General features: G+C 37.0%; 1 protein-coding gene across 5 annotated transcripts in view; it reads right to left on the bottom strand.

Moving 5' to 3' along the window:
- The window catches only part of LOC131059747 (structural maintenance of chromosomes flexible hinge domain-containing protein GMI1), a 411868-nt gene that overhangs the window by 164641 nt on the left and 228626 nt on the right, over window positions 1-18601 (bottom strand). For all 5 annotated transcript variants that reach the window (XR_009110235.2, XR_009110236.2, XM_057992783.2 and 2 more), the window contains 3 exons: window positions 17735-17852; window positions 17466-17536; window positions 17258-17386 (listed from right to left, as the gene is read on the bottom strand). Coding sequence is in view for 3 of the 5 variants with exons in the window: in XM_057992783.2 (XP_057848766.2) it covers window positions 17258-17386; window positions 17466-17536; window positions 17735-17852 (318 nt within the window). In the remaining 2 variants the exon portion in view is untranslated. The remainder of the gene's footprint in view (window positions 1-17257; window positions 17387-17465; window positions 17537-17734; window positions 17853-18601) is intronic.

Raw genomic sequence — 18601 nt, forward strand, 5'->3', positions numbered from 1 at the left:
CTTGGCCACGCGCAAGCTCTCTATGCATCCACCTTTTGTGTCCCTGTTGACATGTATTTTGTACACTATCAAACACAGAATAAAATACCCAAGGGTACCTTATCCTCTCTTGAGTAAAGCCTCTGAATGCTGAAGATATCGCAAAAAAGGATCAATCAGGGTGACTTCAAGGTTCTTCGTTGTAGGATCTCTACGTGTGGATAAGCACCAGTGGTCGTTGTGAATGCTGTTTCTTCAAGGGGCCTTACGTTTTCGATCTGCAGGAACAGGATTTTCCTAAAGCTAACAGGTTCTCAAAAAAAATAGCAAAAGATAGGGTTTCAAGAGATGGATACTAATCTAATCCTAAGAATGACTCAATGTAGGCTAGACTTGGTAAGATCCTACCAATTTCAATATTGCCAAGGAATTACAACTCTATTGAAATTGATGCGATCTTCTAAGGTGATTAGTGATTTTCAAATCATCAAGAACTATAGATAGTACCATAAAGATACATATCAATATTTCAATAATGATTGAAGGTTCAAACAATCTCAATATCTCCAGTTGACCACACAAGGCATCCTTACAATCAGTAAGAAGCTAGTGGTTTGGAACATGAATCTCACCAAAGATCAATCGCGACACTTAGTCCTTCAAACTTGAACACTACTTCGACTGAGAATGATTCAAGAAAGTAAACAACCATGAAGATAGCCACAAGAATTGCAATAAAACACCATAACTTCAATATTTTATTGATCTCAAAGCCAAAATAGACAACAATTGTTCGAAATTCTTTCTTCACTACTCAATCTTGCTACAAAATAACTTTCTTCTCTCCAAAGCTCTAACTATTATCTATCTCCTTCACATCTAATTTCTAACTATGACAAAATAAAAAAGAGTGAGGGTATATATAGCATCCTCAATTACAATGAACGGCCCAGATCAAAAGAAGATCAACGGCTGAGATTCTGACACCTAAACCCTAAATAGGGTTTGTTACAAAAAGTTCCCTTTTTAGATGAACATTATTAAATGCATAGCCAAATATTTAATTCGCACAAAAGTCGAGGAAACATAGACGAATGATAATTAAGATGCCACATCATTCTATAACAAGCTTTCTTCTAGAATCTTATTCCCTTTCCAATGTTCTTTCTTAGCATATGCAACGAATCTGGACACAATTCCTTCAATCTCAGCAATAGGAATCTCGAGAAGATTCCTCATTCGCTCCTCCAAGTGGATAACCTGATCAAAGGCATTGAGAAGAGCCGTTTCCCATCCAGGTTCGAGTTCTTTGATCTTCTCAATCAGGAGCATAGTAGTGAACATTAGATCCTGTTGCTCATCTGTGATGACATTCTCATCTTTGCAAAAGATGACCTTGACTCTCTCTTCCAACTCTTGGAGGTCCACATCCGTCTCAACTTCAATCCTCTTGCCAAGAATGTTACATAACACTTCAAACACCTTATCCTGACCTAGATGGATGACACCTTCAACTTGATTGCATTTGGTGCTGATGTCCTCGAAAAGAACCTCTTTCATCTGGAGTAGAGTTGACCACTGAAGTAAATTATGAGCTCCTCCATCCATTATCTTTTCTTGTGCTAGGATCTTCCTCGGTGTTTGCCTGATTACTTGCAGAACAGGAATGATAACATCTCTAGTGTGAGCGAAAGCGGCTACAGTTATCATTAGATTGTGGACGATCTCAAGGACCTGGATAGCTCGGGGGATTGTTTTCATCATTCTTGTAGTAAATTCAACGGCTACTGTGTGGGATTTGTCAATCCAAGAGCTCATAAGCTGAACCAAGCTCTTGACTCTCTTTGCCTCGCCAACTGATTCAAGGGGAAGTGCCTACACAGGAGACAATGCTGGATCCTGACGTCCCAAGGGCTGATTGAGATGGGTAAAGTAACCTCTCCAGGCACCGACCTCTCTCTCAAGCTTCCTATTCTTTTCCATTTCTTCTTTAAGCTTGTCTTTACGTGCTTCAAATGAATCGGTTGCCTCATCCAGTGCCTGTTCAGTAGTGAGGGGACCAAGCTCAAATGTTTCTACATCATACTCATCTGCAAGGATTTCACCTTCATACTTGTCTACTACTGGTGTAGCTATCTGCAATTTCCTGGATCCTGTCTCATCTGTGATCACCTTGGACATCTTGGTGGCCTTCTTCTTCTCCGCTACTTCTTGAGAATTTCCTATAAGGCTCTCTAAGTCAATTACATCATCTTCATCTTCAATCACAATCACCCTCATTAGTCTCTCCTTTAACCAATCCGGAATGGCAAATCTCGTCTCTCTTACTTTTATTTCTTTAAGCAATGGTTCATCTTCTCGGAGAGGAGATGTCGCTTCATCATCATTCTTTTCTTCATGTAGCTCATCAACTTGGGGAGATTGACTTGATGAATGCTGAGGTGTCTGCCCCTTTTCAGGTTTATCATTTTGTACAATGGACTCCATAGATTCGTCAACCTCAGGCACCTTCTTTTCTTGTCCTTCAGCTTGACTTGCCTTTCTTCCATGTCGAGAAGATGTGCCTGATGAGTGATCTCGATTGGCCTCTTGCTTCTCCTTGGAAGGTTCTCTTTTCTCAGGTCTTTCTTTCCTCTTTGTGCCTCTAGGATGAGAATTGTCTTCACTTACGCTCGCTCCTCCTCCTTCTGGTCTTTCCTCCAAAGTAAAAGTCATTGGTATGTTCTGCTCTCTTAGCTTCTGATGTTGTACATCCACCCATCTGCGAGTACATGACAAAACTGGAGCCATCAAAGCCCTCAAGTCCAAAACCTCAGGTTCATTCCAATCTATCTTCACTGCTTTGTCTTCTCTGTCATAAGATGAGTGGAGATGTCCACCGCTATCCTGTGCTTGATCTGCTACCCTATAAACTTTGCATTTCCTAATAAGATCTAAGGGTAGCCTGGAATGCATCTTTCTTTTAACCTCTAAATCACTTGAGAGATTCATCCAAAAGTCCTCTACCTGAAACTCGTGTTTGTACTTCCTACCAACTATCTCCTCCATATAACCATGAGGATCACAGTTCTCTCTCGAGGCAAAGAATGTGAATGAATATAGAGCCAATTCCTTTTCTGCATCCTCCAAGGCTCGAGTATTAGGACATACCTCAACTGAATTCCCCAATATGATGGGCACGGGAATTCCATTTCCATGCTTGTGTCTGAATGCCTTTGCATAAGCTGCCAATTGTCTAGTCACCTCAAGTAGCACTATCCTGTTTGTCGGATACCTCGACAACATGTAGGGAGGTAAAGGACACCCATGAATTCTGATATATGTAAACTTTTGAAACTGGATAAACCATGCACCATACTTCTTCACACGTTCTTGTGCATCCAAAGATAGTCGATTATGAATCCCACCTTGCAATATCCTAGTGATGTTCATCGTGAAGGTGTCATTGACTAACTTGTAGTCACCTCTAGGAGGATGATGCAAATGAACATAAGAGTCACAAACTCTCACTTCTCTGGGTCCTCTTCCGATCACTCCTCTGTGAGGTAGCCCTGCATACTCGAAACTCCTGATCAAGGCATATATGACATATGAGCTCATGTGGAATGATTTAGTAGGTCTTAGCCTTCTCAACTGCACATCTAGACAATGGCTAATAATTCTAGCCCAATGAATCGTTCCTTTTCCTTGGACTATCACTTGGATGAAGTAGAACATCCACTCTTCGAAGTAGAAGGCTTGAGGAGCCCCTGTAACTCGATTGAGAAAAGTTATCAAATCTCTGTATTCCTCCTGGAAGTCGATCCTATGTGGTGTGTTGGGAATCTTGCTCAGGCGAGGACGACTTTTGAGCAACCAATTCTTATTGATGAGATTCAGGCAAGTGTCGGGATCATCCTCATACATTGACCTGGCTCCTTCTAAACTTTTGTAAATCATATCTTTATGCTCTGGAAGATGGAGAGCCTCACTTATAGCCTCTTCTGAAAGGTAAGCCAAAGTGTTTCCTTCCTTGGATACGATCGATTTCGCTTGTGAGTCATAGTGGCGGGCACACTCGATCATCAGCTCATGACACTGGACTGCTGGAGGGAAACCGGCCGCCTTGATGATGCCACTTTCAGTTATCCTCTTTGCGACAGGTGATGGCTTGCCAATGTAAGGGACTTCTCGAAACTTCTTCACACTGAAGTTTCGAAAGTTGGTATCTTCGATATTGCCCCACTTGGACACGATCCTGGTCTCCAATTCTTCATTCTTCTGATCTTCCTTCATGAGAGCTGGACGACTAGTAGATGCTCCTGCCTTTGGAGTTGCCATCTTGACACCTACACAACATTTCATAATTAGTAATATATCTTGAAGCATAGAAAGGAAGACTCAAAAGGAAGATAAAAGATATTAATTAGGAAACTTCATGATAAGTCTTGAGTTATCATTTCCTAATTAACTACGCCAAACTTATAATTTGCAAAACAAAGCTCAAAATTCAAATCTTCAACAATGGTGTCAAGGTGATTTCGCCATACCTCCTCTTGAGTACTAACTCTAAGAATTGATGCAAAAATAGGTGAATTTCGCTAGGCAAAATGTAGATCAAGGCTCTCCCTTGAATAAAATGCGCCTTCTTTAGCCTTCACAAGAATCAACTCCACCTCCTTCTAGCCTCCAACACTTGAAATAAATTCGCTCCAAATAGACCAGATTTGCAATTCCTTCTTGCTCTCCAAATTCGCACTTGAAGCAATGAGTGAATGATTTGAATGATGAAAAAAAACACCCCCAATATATAGAGCGCTCACCACCTTGCTCCCCTAGGCCGACTTGTCAAAATAGGCCTAAAAAAATAAATAAAATTGCAAAAAGGAGGGGCCGACTTGATAAAATAAATAAAAATAAGACCTTAAGCGCTCCATATTTAATTTTAATTTCATAAAAATTAATTTTAAATGCCTTTACAATAAAAATTCGAATTTTTAAGGCCCAAAATTAATTTATTAAATGCCAATATGTCTTTTATTAAATGCCAATTTAATTCAATTTTTTTTCAAATGCTTCGAAGTTAGCAATTTTGGCATTTAATACAATTTGGAGGATATTAATGCTTCAAATATGGTAAAATAAAGAATACCACTAACTTCGCCCTGGACCCTTGGCAAGGGTCAGGAGCGAACTTTCAATTTAGGCCTTGCATTCCTCATTTTTCTTGTCCAAGACTTCATCTAGGCATTTAAATGGCATTTCGTATTGGAGTTTTGAATTTAATTTCACTTGATCTCTAGGAGGAAAGTGCTATTAGGACTTTTTCGCCCTTGACCCTCGGAGAGGGTCAGGAGCGATTTTTCACTTTTGCTCTTAATCCTTCATCTTTTAATTGTCAACTCTCCTTGTGGGGTAAGCGATGATCTCCTTCACTCGTTCCATGCATGCTTGATTTGCTTTTGCAATGCAAAAAAAGGACTTCAAATATTTTCGCTCTGGGCTTCCAGTGAAGGTGAGGAGCGGCTTCTACAATTTAGGCCAGCATCATTAAGTTTTGGAGGTAAATCTTTGTTCATTACGTTTTTGGAGGACCTTTCCACCTTAGCACAACCTTGCCTTAGTGCGATCTTGAAGGGAAGTTGTTGGTTTTGTAAATTTCGCCCTGGGCCTTCAGTGAGGGTCAGGAGCGATTTTGAGTCTTTTGCACAAATTCTTGATCATCCCAACTTCAAATCACTTTCAAGGCGTAGAATATCGTTCTCCACTCCCTTTTGAGTCTTGGAAACAAAAATACCATCTCGAAATACAAGGGAAGTGAGAGCCCTTGGAAATTTCGCCTTGGACCCTTGGAGAGGGTCAGGAGCGATTTTCTTTATTGTCCTCAACATTTGCAATCTTAGCATCTCAATTCCACCTCAAGGCATTTCAAACATCGTTTCAAACTTGTGTCTAGGCTTAACTTCATTTAATTTTGGAGGAAAAGGTTGGATATTAGGTTTTTCGCCCTGCACCTTCATTGAAGGTCAGGAGCGATTTTGCAAATTCAAGTTTATCCATCTTTTGCTAGCCCTCCAAATTATCTTCAAAGGTTAAAACACATCCTTCCTCACTCATTCAAGCAAGATTTTGTCTTTATTCTTCAAGGAAAGGAGAGAAACTTATAAATTTGCTCTGGACCCTTGGAGAGGGTCAGGAGCGCTTTTACCCTTTCTGGCTAAACTATTCAAAATTTAAGTCTCCAATCACTTCACAAGGCAGAGTCAGGTCATTTTCAAGGTCAGGAACCAGTTAGCAAGCCTATCAAAAACAAGAAATTGCACTTAGGATAAATTTCGCCCTGGGCCCTCAACAAGGGTTAGGAGCGATTTCTTTGTTTCAGGCATCATCTTACCTCCACAATTTGATCAAAACTTACCTAGGCAAGAACACACAATTTCACCTTCAAAATGCTAACACTTAGACAAAATTTGGATTTTACCTTAAAAAACCCTGATTAAACCTAACCTAAGACCTACTTGACTCCCCCGAAAGACCTTCCTTATTTCAACAATCTCAATTCTCGGGAGGACGCTTAACAACTTTCAAAATTTGACTGGACTCAACTTGAATAACATCAAAAGAAACTCCTAATACCTACCCCTAGCCCAGACAAACCACTCACTCACTCAAAACCCTAAAAGCAAAGAGAAGAACAAGCAAAACAAAAGCGAAAAAAAGGGGGTCCCCATTCTAATGGGGCGATGTGTGAAATGGTCACAACAGTCCTGAACACTCCAAGTACTTCCAAGTGTGGCAAACCTGGGTGAGTTGTTTCGACCACTACATTTTGGTTCTTCCCTTGCATTCCCAGACACATGTGCATCCTCTACATGTCCATCTCCAATGTCCCCAACACTCAGGGTACTTCCAGGCTCTGACTTGTCCATGTGCTCCCTCTGGCCAAGGGTCGGTGATTCGTATCCTCTAAATCTCGATTCCCCCATAAGATGGATAGACGATGGAATATGTCTATGCCTTTAGGATTTCCCTCTTCGTGCTCCTCTTCCAAAGTTGACTGTATGAATGGATGGTCTAATCATTTGATTGAATTTTCCTCAAATGTTTCTCGTAACCACCTTCTTTGTTCTCTTTGTTCTACAATCCTTAAGGATTGCCTAATCGCTTGTTATTGACCACCTTATGGCCTCTTCTCACCTTTATTAGAGTTTAAGTGCATGAATCACTCAAGGATGAGCCGATTTCTTTTAAGGCAATGACGCCAAATGTTTACTACTATATCTGATAATTAAATAGGGAAATTATATTACAAATAACAACACATATCAGATATAAGAGTAAAATATATCTTTATTCGCACATGCAATTATTATAGAGAAGAATAACTAGAGATAGTCGGCGAAGGATTACAATTGATCCGACTATATCCTACTACCTTCCTTGGCGATAAACAACATATTCAAAGCACCCGACAGTTGCCGAGAGGAACACAACCATCAACCAACGGACACATAACTACCTGAGAGTGACAACCCACTTAATACAATTAATTAATACATTGACAGATAACATATATTATCAAATATCGCAATAGGCCATTTATACCGACTACACTCTCCAAGAATCAACTAGGGTAGAATATTGCACCACCAAAACTAACAAACTCTTTGGTGTCCTAGGGATTTCAGCTCCAGAGAAGCTCTCCAAAATCCAATTATACCAAATGAGCTCAAAAAACTCTCTTTTATAATAAGTTAATAACCCAAGAAGCCTCAAGAAGAACTTTTTGAATTCCCACTCTTTTAATATTTCATTTAAATCTTCTAAATAAATGTGAATTTATTAATCTCCTTCAAATATTTTGCTTAAGTAACGATATGATGCTTTATTCAATTAATTAAATAATATTACCCATATAATGTACTTTTTAGGATAATATTAAATAATTAAATTAAATTATTTCCTTGAAATTGACTTTAGCTTATAGGAATTAAATAGCTAATTAGTTGCTTCGATCTACTTAGAAGGGGACATTACACATTTCAATTACAAACCAAAAAGGGTTTCCTTCTTTCAAGTTCTTGCACCAAAGAGTAACCTCAAGTGTACAAATGAACATAATGATCAAGCTCTGAAATAGTGTTTGATAACAATAACAAAGTAGATGATTCTTTTTTCCCACAACTCTTCCTTTATTGGCTCTTCAAAGGAATACAATATTATTCTTTTTTGCATTGTCGTTACGCAACTTAATTTTCAAAGTCTCTAAAAATACCTTATTAAATAAACATTATTTTTTCGCTGCTTAGTCCAAGCAACACTTTATGATAACATAGATCCTTTTAATAATAAATATAAATTTCCTTTTAATAAATATAAAATAACTTTTATAAAACAACTTAAATTATATTTTAAAATATTTTTGTCGCCCTTTCGTTTAGCCTACAAAAAGGTAAAATAATAGGGTAAGTCTCTGTTCATTAACATCAGTTGAAAAAGAGTATATGGCAATCACTTGCTCTACTAGAAATATAGAAAAGGCTATTGGTCTCTTAAATAAAATTAAATTTGAAAAGGGGACATGTCAAAAACGAAGACTCAATAGATATGATCCATGATTCGAATATCTGATTCCCTTCCTAACTCAACAAAATGAAACCTAACATGAAATATGAAAGCTTTTTCAAATTTTATAGAGCTAATATAATTTTAAAAAATCATATATATAATAAATATATTGCCTCCACCCCCTCAACATCCCTAAAAAATGGCCCATAAACTACAATCCCTAAAATGTGCTCCCTCCCATCTCATAGTCATCATGCCCTAAAATGTTGTGGAATATAACTTATTAGTTAATTTGCGTGTAAACAATATAATGGACCATGTCACAAAAAGTGATATTTCATGATTTATAACACAACCTAAGCATCCAATTCAAGGTAATAGGTGATTCAAATAACAACAAAAATGAGAGTTTGACATTAACCTACCATATAGTTTTTTGAAGTAACCTTGTGTGTACAAGAAACTTTCTTGACTACAAAAGAACAAAGAAAATTTTGGAAAGCAATTTTAGTGCTTTTAGACCACATGTTGATGGATGCATCATGCCAACCTTAGGTGGTGTCAAGGGTCAGCCAAGACAAAAGGAATAGGACATATAAAGCCACTAATGCCACATTTTATTTATCAAATTATGCAGTTTATCAACAAGAGTTTTCTCAAGCTAGTGTTTAGCCTTTGTCATCAATTGTGATCTGAGTGTGAGCATAGCAAAACAAAACTCATTTTGGAATGAAATGCCATTGACATTGCGTTTGGGCTTTAATTCACACATTTCAATGTGCACAACAGGTGCAATGAACTTTTCTTCAAATTTTTAAGGAGGATACCTTTGACTTAAGAGTCTGAAGGCTTTCACACATGTATTACAAACAAATTGAAATTAAGACCTGCTTTCTTCTTTTTAAATCTAGGGCAAAAGTCAATTTAGGTCTTACACAATAGTTAAGAGATTGTTTATAAATACACCTATTGCAAAATATCATCCAACACAACTAAATGATTCTTATGATTCTCAAATAAATGTAGAAATAAAAAATCATGTGTAAAAAACATAAGATTAGGACAAAAAAAAGAAGAAAGAAATAGCATACAAAAAATACACACAAAATCAAAGTACTTTCTAATAATGATATGCAAAACTTACAATAATTATCTTTGTAAACCAAAAACAATTGAATATCAAAACTCTAAACTCACCGAACAATAATTTTGTAAATGTTATTGCAATTTCCAATTTAATGGGCAAGTTATATGGTAGATAGTGTATTTACGTTTTGGTATTATTTCTATGACAATAATATTATCTTATTTCTTTTCTGCAGGTCTGAGGAATGAACATGTATCGATTTCAATGTCATTCCTTTTCTTTTGAATGATGTATATATATCAAGGCAGCCACGATCAAGTGGCACCTTGATCGGACATGTCTTTTAGACATGTCCGACCAAGATGTCACTTGGTCGTGACTGTCCGCCGATTCACTTCGGTGTTTATGATAACAGTTCGGTATCATTTGCATATGTTAATAGTTTGATATAAACACACCCGATGATGAATTGGTGTCAAGGCATATTATGATATAACCACACCCGATAATGAATCGGTCTCAAAGCAGATAATGTCATTCCTTTTCTTTTGAATGATGTATATATATCAAGGCAGCCACGATCAAGTGGCACCTTGATCGGACATGTCTTTTAGACATGTCCGACCAAGATGTCACTTGGTCGTGACTGTCCACCGATTCACTTCGGTGTTTATGATAACAGTTCGGTATCATTTGCATATGTTAATAGTTCGATATAAACACACCCGATGATGAATTGGTGTCAAGGCATATTATGATATAAGCACACCCGATAATGAATCGGTCTCAAAGCAGATAATGTCATTCCTTTTCTTTTGAATGATGTACATATATCAAGGCAGCCACGATCAAGTGGCACCTTGATCGGACATGTCTTTTAGACATGTCCGACCAAGATGTCACTTGGTCGTGACTGTCCACCGATTCACTTCGGTGTTTATGATAACAGTTCGGTATCATTTGCATATGTTAATAGTTCGATATAAACACACCCGATGATGAATTGGTGTCAAGGCATATTATGATATAACCACACCCGATAATGAATCGGTCTCAAAGCAGATTATGTTATAATCACACCCAATAATGAATCGGTGTTAAATTAAACAATAACAATAACTAATAGCATTATATGCTATCGGGTTATCAGCCCGATAGCATTTAGATTGACGCTTAACATAGTTAAGCAGGTCGTCGATCTAATCCATATCCATTATCAATATCATAATCAAAATCAAGGTTACAGTCTGATAAACATATTCAGTTTAGATAATCTAATAGCATAGATGAATAAATCAAAACAGAGGAGATTAATGACATAGGAAAATCTTATCTTGCAGAAGCTACTAATGCATTAACACTCCCTCTTAGCTTTGGAAGATAGTAACCTGCATCACATTTCTTTTCCATAATGTCAGTCTCCAAGAATATATATCATCTATACATATGATATGAAGTACCATCAGGACATAAGATACAAATATAAAACATCACTCTAAGTATGTGACATAAAGTATCACCTAACCATGTAATATAAAAGATTCATCATTTTATTATGACAAGATATCACCTGTACACGTGATATCAGTATTGCCTAAACACACAATACTAAGGATAAACATATGAGGATGGTTAAATTCTCATCTTATCCAGGTTGTGATATGTGCACAAGCATTTTATACAAATGTTTTTATCACAACACCATCATGGCACATCCATGACATACCAAAGATCCAACATGATAACTGGTTTGAGAATCATAAGATCGTCACCTTATGATGTCTGCATACAAGTGTTCATAATCTGAGAGATCGTCACCTCTTAGATATGAACACAGGGGGTAAAACCTAGAATGTCTCAACATGACAAAAGAAGTTTACATTTTCAACATCTTATTTACAAACCAGATTACCTTTCTATCATACCTAAACCCTTTCTAAAGTGATCAACCTTCACTCCGGAAAGCGGTTTGGTCAGAATATCTGCAGTCTGATCTCCCGTACTAACATATTCTAATTTGATCACATTTTTGTCTACCATGTCTCGTACATAATGGTATGGGATCTCAATATGTTTGGATCTATCATGGAACACTGGATTCACTGAAAGTTTTATGCAGCTTTGATTGTCGCAATGGATGATAGTAGGTTTCATCGGATTACCAAACAATCCCATAAGTAACTTTCTAAGCCACACCGCTTCTCGGGCAGCCATGGAGGCTGCAATGTATTCGGCCTCGGTGGAACTTTGCGCTACAGAAGATTGCTTTCTGCTGATCCAAGATATCATCGCTGATCCCAAACTGAAGCAACACCCAGAGGTGCTTTTCCAGTCAGTCACACTTCCAGCCCAATCTAAATCTGTGAATCCATGTAGATTAAGATCAACTTTCTCATACTTGAGACCAAGATTTAAGGTGCCTTGTAAATATCTCATAATGTGTTTTACTGCGACCAGGTGTATCTCCTTTAGCTCACACATAAACTGACTCAAAGCATTTACTGCTTAGCAGATATCTGGTCTTGTATTTACCAGATACATAAGAGACCCAATCATTTGTCTGTATAGAGTGGGGTCAATAGAATGTGATTCTGTTGCTGCTTCTTTAAGTTTATGAAGATTGGTTTCCATTGGAGCGGTCATGGGTCTACAATTTAGCATTCCAAATCTCTTCAGGATGTCCAATGTATACTTGCCTTGGTTTAGAACAATGTTATCAGAATTCTGCCATACTTCCAACCCTAGGAAATAATGAAGGAATCCCAAGTCCTCCATATCAAATTCTTTGGATAGCTCTTTCTTGCATTGATCTATAAGGTGATCTTCTCCTGTGATTAATAAGTCATCAACATATAAAATCATTATTAGCATATCACCTTTATTCTGTTTGTAGTAGAGATTAGGATCTGCATCATTTTTAGAGAAGCCTAGTTTTGATAGAGATGTGTCAATTCTTTCATACCATATAGAGCTTTCTTGAGTCTACACACATGAGTCTTTGCATGATGGATCTCAAACCCTTCAGGTTGCTCTAGGTATACTTCTTCAGATATCTCTCCATTAAGAAAAGCTATCATTACATCCATTTGATGTACCTTCCATCCCTTTGCTGCTGCAATGGCTAGTACAGTCCTTACTGAGGTATATCTGGCTACAGGAGCAAATGTTTCTTCATAGTCTATTCCTTCTTTTTGGGAAAATCCTCTGGCTACAAATCTTGCCTTATATTTTTCAATGCTGCCATTTGCTGCATGTTTGATCTTAAAAAGCCATTTAGAAGAAACAACAGATTTCTTAGTTGGCCTAGGAACAATTTCCCATACATCATTTTTCATTATGGATTGATACTCTTCAGACATAGCATCCTTCCATACTTGATGTTTAAGGGCATCTGTTACATTGTCAGGTTCGTTTTTAGATAGATCATTTATAAGAGCAACATAGCTAGTAAATTTATTAGATCTTTTGCTTTCTCTGAAGGTTCCAGAAGGAGTAGCAAACCTTTGAGCTTCTTCTATTGTTTTGGTGGCCCATAGTGGTCTTTTCTTGAGATTTCTAGGTGAGTGTTCATTTTCATTTTCAGTTTCATCTAGATTCTCCCTCTAAAACTCAGGGGCGGGATTTTCATCTAAGTTAGAGGTAGGGACATAGATTTCGAGTTCTATGAAGTTCTGAGCTCTTTTGAAAGCCAAGTCCTCCTCAAAGATTACATCCCTACTTAGTTCAATATTTATTTGACCAGGTACATAGATTCTGTAGGCTTTGGAGGTTTCACTATATCCTACAAGCAATCCTCTTTTTCCAGAAGGCTCTAGTTTTAGTCTCTTTTCTTTAGGTATATGGATATAGACAGGACATCCAAATATCCTAAGGTGGCTAATATCTGGCTTAATTTTAGTGAAAACTTCCTCGGGAGTTTTGTCCTCGAGATGGGAGTGAGGGCATCTGTTCTGTATATATAAAGAGGTGCTAGATGCTTCTGCCCAGAGATTTGTGTTAAGGTTTTGATCTAGGATCATGGCCTTGGCAGCTTCAACTATAGTCCTATTTTTGCTTTCCCCTACCCCATTTTGTTGGGGGTTATAAGGTATAGTGAGCTCCCTCTTAATCCCATTATCTCTACAAAATTCTTTAAACGAATCTAATGTGTATTCTAACCCATTGTCAGTTCTTAGGGTTTTAACTTTGTTTCCTGAGTGGTTTTCAGTTAGTGATTTAAATTCTTTAAACCTAGAGAGGATCTCTTCTGATTCTTTACTTTTCAAAAAGTAGATCCAAGTCTTCCTAGAGTAGTCATCAACAAATATTACATAATACAAGAATCCCCCTAGAGAGGATACGGACATAGGTCCGCATACATCAGAATGAACTAATTCTAGAATTTTACTAGTTTTCCTAGTAGTATTTTGGAATGCACCTTTGGTATTTTTACCTAGGGCACATCCTTTGCGTGCCCCTGAATGATTTTGCTTTAACCTTGGGTAGACCTGTGACAAGGTTTCCCATTGAAGATAAAGCCCTAAAATTCAGATGGCCTAATCTTCTATGCCAAACTTCATTTGCATTAGTGGCTTCATGGATTAGGGCTAGGTTGGGTTCCGTGCACAGCTCATACAAATAGCCCCGTCTCTATCCAATGGTCTTTGCCTTCTTGATGGAGGAGTTCCTTGGCCAAGCCAATACTCTGTTGTCCATGAATGTCACTCTGTATCCGTTATCTTCCAGTGCCGATAGAGAGACTAGATTTCTTTTTATGTCGGGGACATATAGTACTCCTTCGAGCCGCAAGGTTATGCCTGTCTTCAATTTGATGGTGCAAGTTCCTATTCCTCTGACTGGATGCGTGGAGTCATCTCCGATGGTTACGTCCTCATCACTCTCCTCTGTCATGGAATCAAGTACTTCTCTAAACCCAGTGATGTGCCTGGATGAACCACTGTCAATCACCCATGAGTTGATTTTGTCAGAAGCTTGGCTTGTGAGTGCTGAGTAGAATACGTATTTCCCAGAGTCATCTTCCCCTTTAGTCTTTCCTACTTTGGCAAATGTAGCATGTTTCTTGGTTCTTTCCAAGCACTTTGCAACATAGTGTCCGAACTGATCACATCTGTAACATTGAATGTGAGATAAGTCCTCCTTTGAAGTATTCTTGCCTTGACGACCTTTCCTCTTTCTAAACTGCCTTTTCTTGTTTTGCTTGGTGGAGTTAGTGTTTAGGACTTGTAGGTCTTCATCTATATTCTTATGTTTCATTCCCATCTTGTTCAATCTTGATTCTTCTTGGAGACAATCATCCCTTGACCTTTCAAACATAGGATATTTGGACCTTGCACTGATGCCTTGGACTAATGTGCTCCATCCACTAGGCAACCCATCTAGAGCAATGAGTGTTAACTCTTTGCTTTGGATCTCGTAGTCCAGAGTTGCTAGTTCATCTTTTAGAACTAATATCCGCATAAAGTAGGCGTTGATTGTCTCCCCCTTGTTCATGGTGATATGATTTATTTCTCGTTTTAATGCTAGAGTTCGACTTGCATTTGACATCTCAAATGTGCTTTCAAGTGCTTTGAACATTTATAGGCTGTCTGATGTTTTCTTATGATGGGCATTATGTTGTTTCTCACCCCATCAAGTATTATTTTTATTGCCTTTTCATTTCCCTCAATCCATGCTGTTTTGTCAGGTTCATTTTCGGGTTGATCATTTTTAGTGTGAACAAATGAATCCACTTTGTTCTCCTTTAAGATCATTTGATTTCTAAATTTCCAGGCTGAAAAATCATCGCCACCTCTGAGTCTGTCTTCGAATCTGATAGCACTGGCCATTGGAGAAATGTGATGTAGTATATAAACTTGTTTCACGAAATTGAATAGCCTCAAGTTCGATCAACTTGGCTCTGATACCATGTAAATGTTATTGCAATTTCCAATTTAATGGACAAGTTATATGGTAGATAGTGTATTTACGTTTTGGTATTATTTCTATGACAATAATATTATCTTATTTCTTTTCTGCAGGTCTGAGGAATGAACATGTATCGATTTCAATGTCATTCCTTTTCTTTTGAATGATGTATATATATCAAGGCAGCCACGATCAAGTGGCACCTCGATCGGACATGTCTTTTAGACATGTCCGACAAAGATGTCACTTGGTCGTGACTGTCCACCGATTCACTTCGGTGTTTATGATAACAGTTCGGTATCATTTGCATATGTTAATAGTTCGATATAAACACACCCGGTGATGAATCGGTGTCAAGGCATATTATGATATAAGCACACCCGATAATGAATCGGTGTCAAAGCAGATTATGTTATAATCACACCCGATAATGAATCGGTGTTAAATTAAACAATAACAATAACTAATAGTATTATATGCTATTGGGTTATCAGCCCGATAGCATTTAGATCGACGCTTAACATAGTCAAGCAGGTCGTCGATCTAATCCATATACATTATCAATATCACAATCAAAATCAAGGTTACAGTCTGATAAACATATTCAGTTTAGATAATCTAATAGCATAGATGAATAAATCAAAACAGAGGAGATTAATGAGATAGGAAAATCTTATCTTGCAGAAGCTACTAATGCATTAACAAATTTTAGCAATATTCATGTCTGAAAATCACTATTACATAACTTACTAAAACGGGTACTTATGTATACTACTTATAGAGCATTCTATAAAAATATATTAAGAAAATTAACTGAACTTCTACTCTGGGAACAGCTTGATAGCGTGAATACAAGCTTTATTACAATGTATCCTATCCACTAATTATAAGACTAAAGCATGTAACTATCAATTAGACTAACAACTGAGCTTTTTACAGAACTTAACAATAAAGTATACAAAGTTCACATTATTTGCATAAACTAGATCTAAGAATGGATTCCTCTTAAAATAGAATACGCTCCCAAAAATAAAATATAAGCAAAAATCATATTATAATTATAACTATTTTCCAACTTCACCGGAATCTCTTGCTGAAATATGTCCTAAATTCTTTTAAGAAACTAATCCATGTTAGTTTTTCCAGGTATTGATACAAAGTCCATATATACAATCTGAGTTTAAAGAATAAACTTAGCCTACAAAATGATTGTTTTGAAAGTTCCTTCCAAGTGAATCCTCCAGAAACTAGATGTCAAATGTCCTTTCAGGCTAAGCTTCATCTGAAATATTAATTCTCTATAAATAAAAAAGTTATGAACTTTAACAAGTATTTTGAGAAAGACTAGTTTCTGCTCCTATATGTTCACAAGACTCAATTAAGCTTTCTCTCTAGTCATCAGAAAAAGACTGTTTCGAAATTTCCTTCTAAGGCAATCCTCCCAAGACTAGATACCAAAAGTCCATTTAGGCTAAGGTAAAACTTAAATATTACTTCTTTAGAAATGAAAAAAGTTCTGAACCCTAACAAGTATTTTGAGAAACACTAATTTTTTCTCTTATCTGCTCACAAGAAATTATTAAATTTACTCTCTAGTAATCAGGTACCAATGTTAAAGAACCTTTCTGAGACAGCTCTAATTTCTGATGTTGTGGATGTAGAAATTCAAAACATCATTTCAAATCTTCAATTCAAAACAATTAAATGTACATATGCTGAAAGATAGGTAATGTGTCTAACCCAGCGTGCATCAGGAAGTAATCGTCCCAGATGCCGTATAGAAACACGGGAAAAACTCTCAAAGTTCTCCCCTACACCATGTTTCTCTATATCAAGTTTCTCCAAGATAGTATCAATACTTTCTTTCCCCTGAAACAAGAAAATTTGATATCAATATCTTAATAAAAGAAATAAAAGAACAAAATTGTGTTAAATCTAGAATGTATACCCGAATAATTGGAAAATAAAAGCAAGACAAGCTTGCATTGGCTTTTTCTCTACGAGCAGTCCCTTTCATGTCTGCCAATGTAACCAGAACATCAACCATTGTTATATTTCAGAATCCATGTATCTTTTATCTGATTTCATACTCCTCAAGTGATACCATCTTTTTTTCTAAACAAACTAATACCCATAAAGAGTAAGTAAAATTCATAGAGATAGGCATTGTATTTTGATCTATTCCATAATCAATAACAAAATGGCCTGCCAATTTACCAGTATCTGGGTGGTACTTAAGATGAAGCTCAAGAACAAATGGTGGTGCATTACAAGATGCTAAATTTGTTGCAACCACCTCTCCGCCTTCTACTTCAGTCAAATTAGTACCATTTACCTGAAAAAATCAATTACCAACTCTCATATCTATAATTTTGAAACAACATTAAAACTAATGGTACTCTCCTCCTCAATTAAAATTCAAAAAAATATTGTGATAAAAATTATTCAAACTCAACAGAACCAAATCCTTTGAAGCCTGCCATTCTTTTTTCTTCTTTTTCGACAAGAGCACATCCTGTGCCCTTTAGGGTCATCAAGGACGTTGAGAGGATGTAGAAGGGCATTCGGGATTTTTTATAGCATCCTAGAGATCTTTCTTGTTTTGGAGGGCCTACCTGGTACTTTCTTGATGTCCTCAAGAAATTGAAAAATATCTCAGGTTGGCTGAAAAATATGAGCTTATCAGAAAAAATTTAACATTGACATTTCTTGTTTCAAGGGAACTACTTGGGTACATCCTGGGACATCAGGAAACATCCCAATCTGCTGAAGGACTCCTAGGCACCTACACATTAAAAATTCAGAAACAAAACAAAAAAATACATATTTGTAAATGAGGCAATTTCAATCAGTTATTTTCATGATTATTGGCAATATATAAATTGTATATTCATGCTTACAATTTCATGTTGGTGATTCAATGGTCAATTTTCAATTATTTCTAATTGAAAAGATATAAAGTATATTTCAAATAATTTCATTTATGTATATGCATATATACAATGTGCTCAAGGGCTCGTAGGCAAATCTTGGTGTCCTCCACATCAAAAATTCAAAATCAAAAAATGCATAGTTGGAAATAAG

This window comes from Cryptomeria japonica, chromosome 3 (genome assembly GCF_030272615.1).
Source record: "Cryptomeria japonica chromosome 3, Sugi_1.0, whole genome shotgun sequence".
NCBI lineage: Eukaryota > Viridiplantae > Streptophyta > Pinopsida > Cupressales > Cupressaceae > Cryptomeria > Cryptomeria japonica.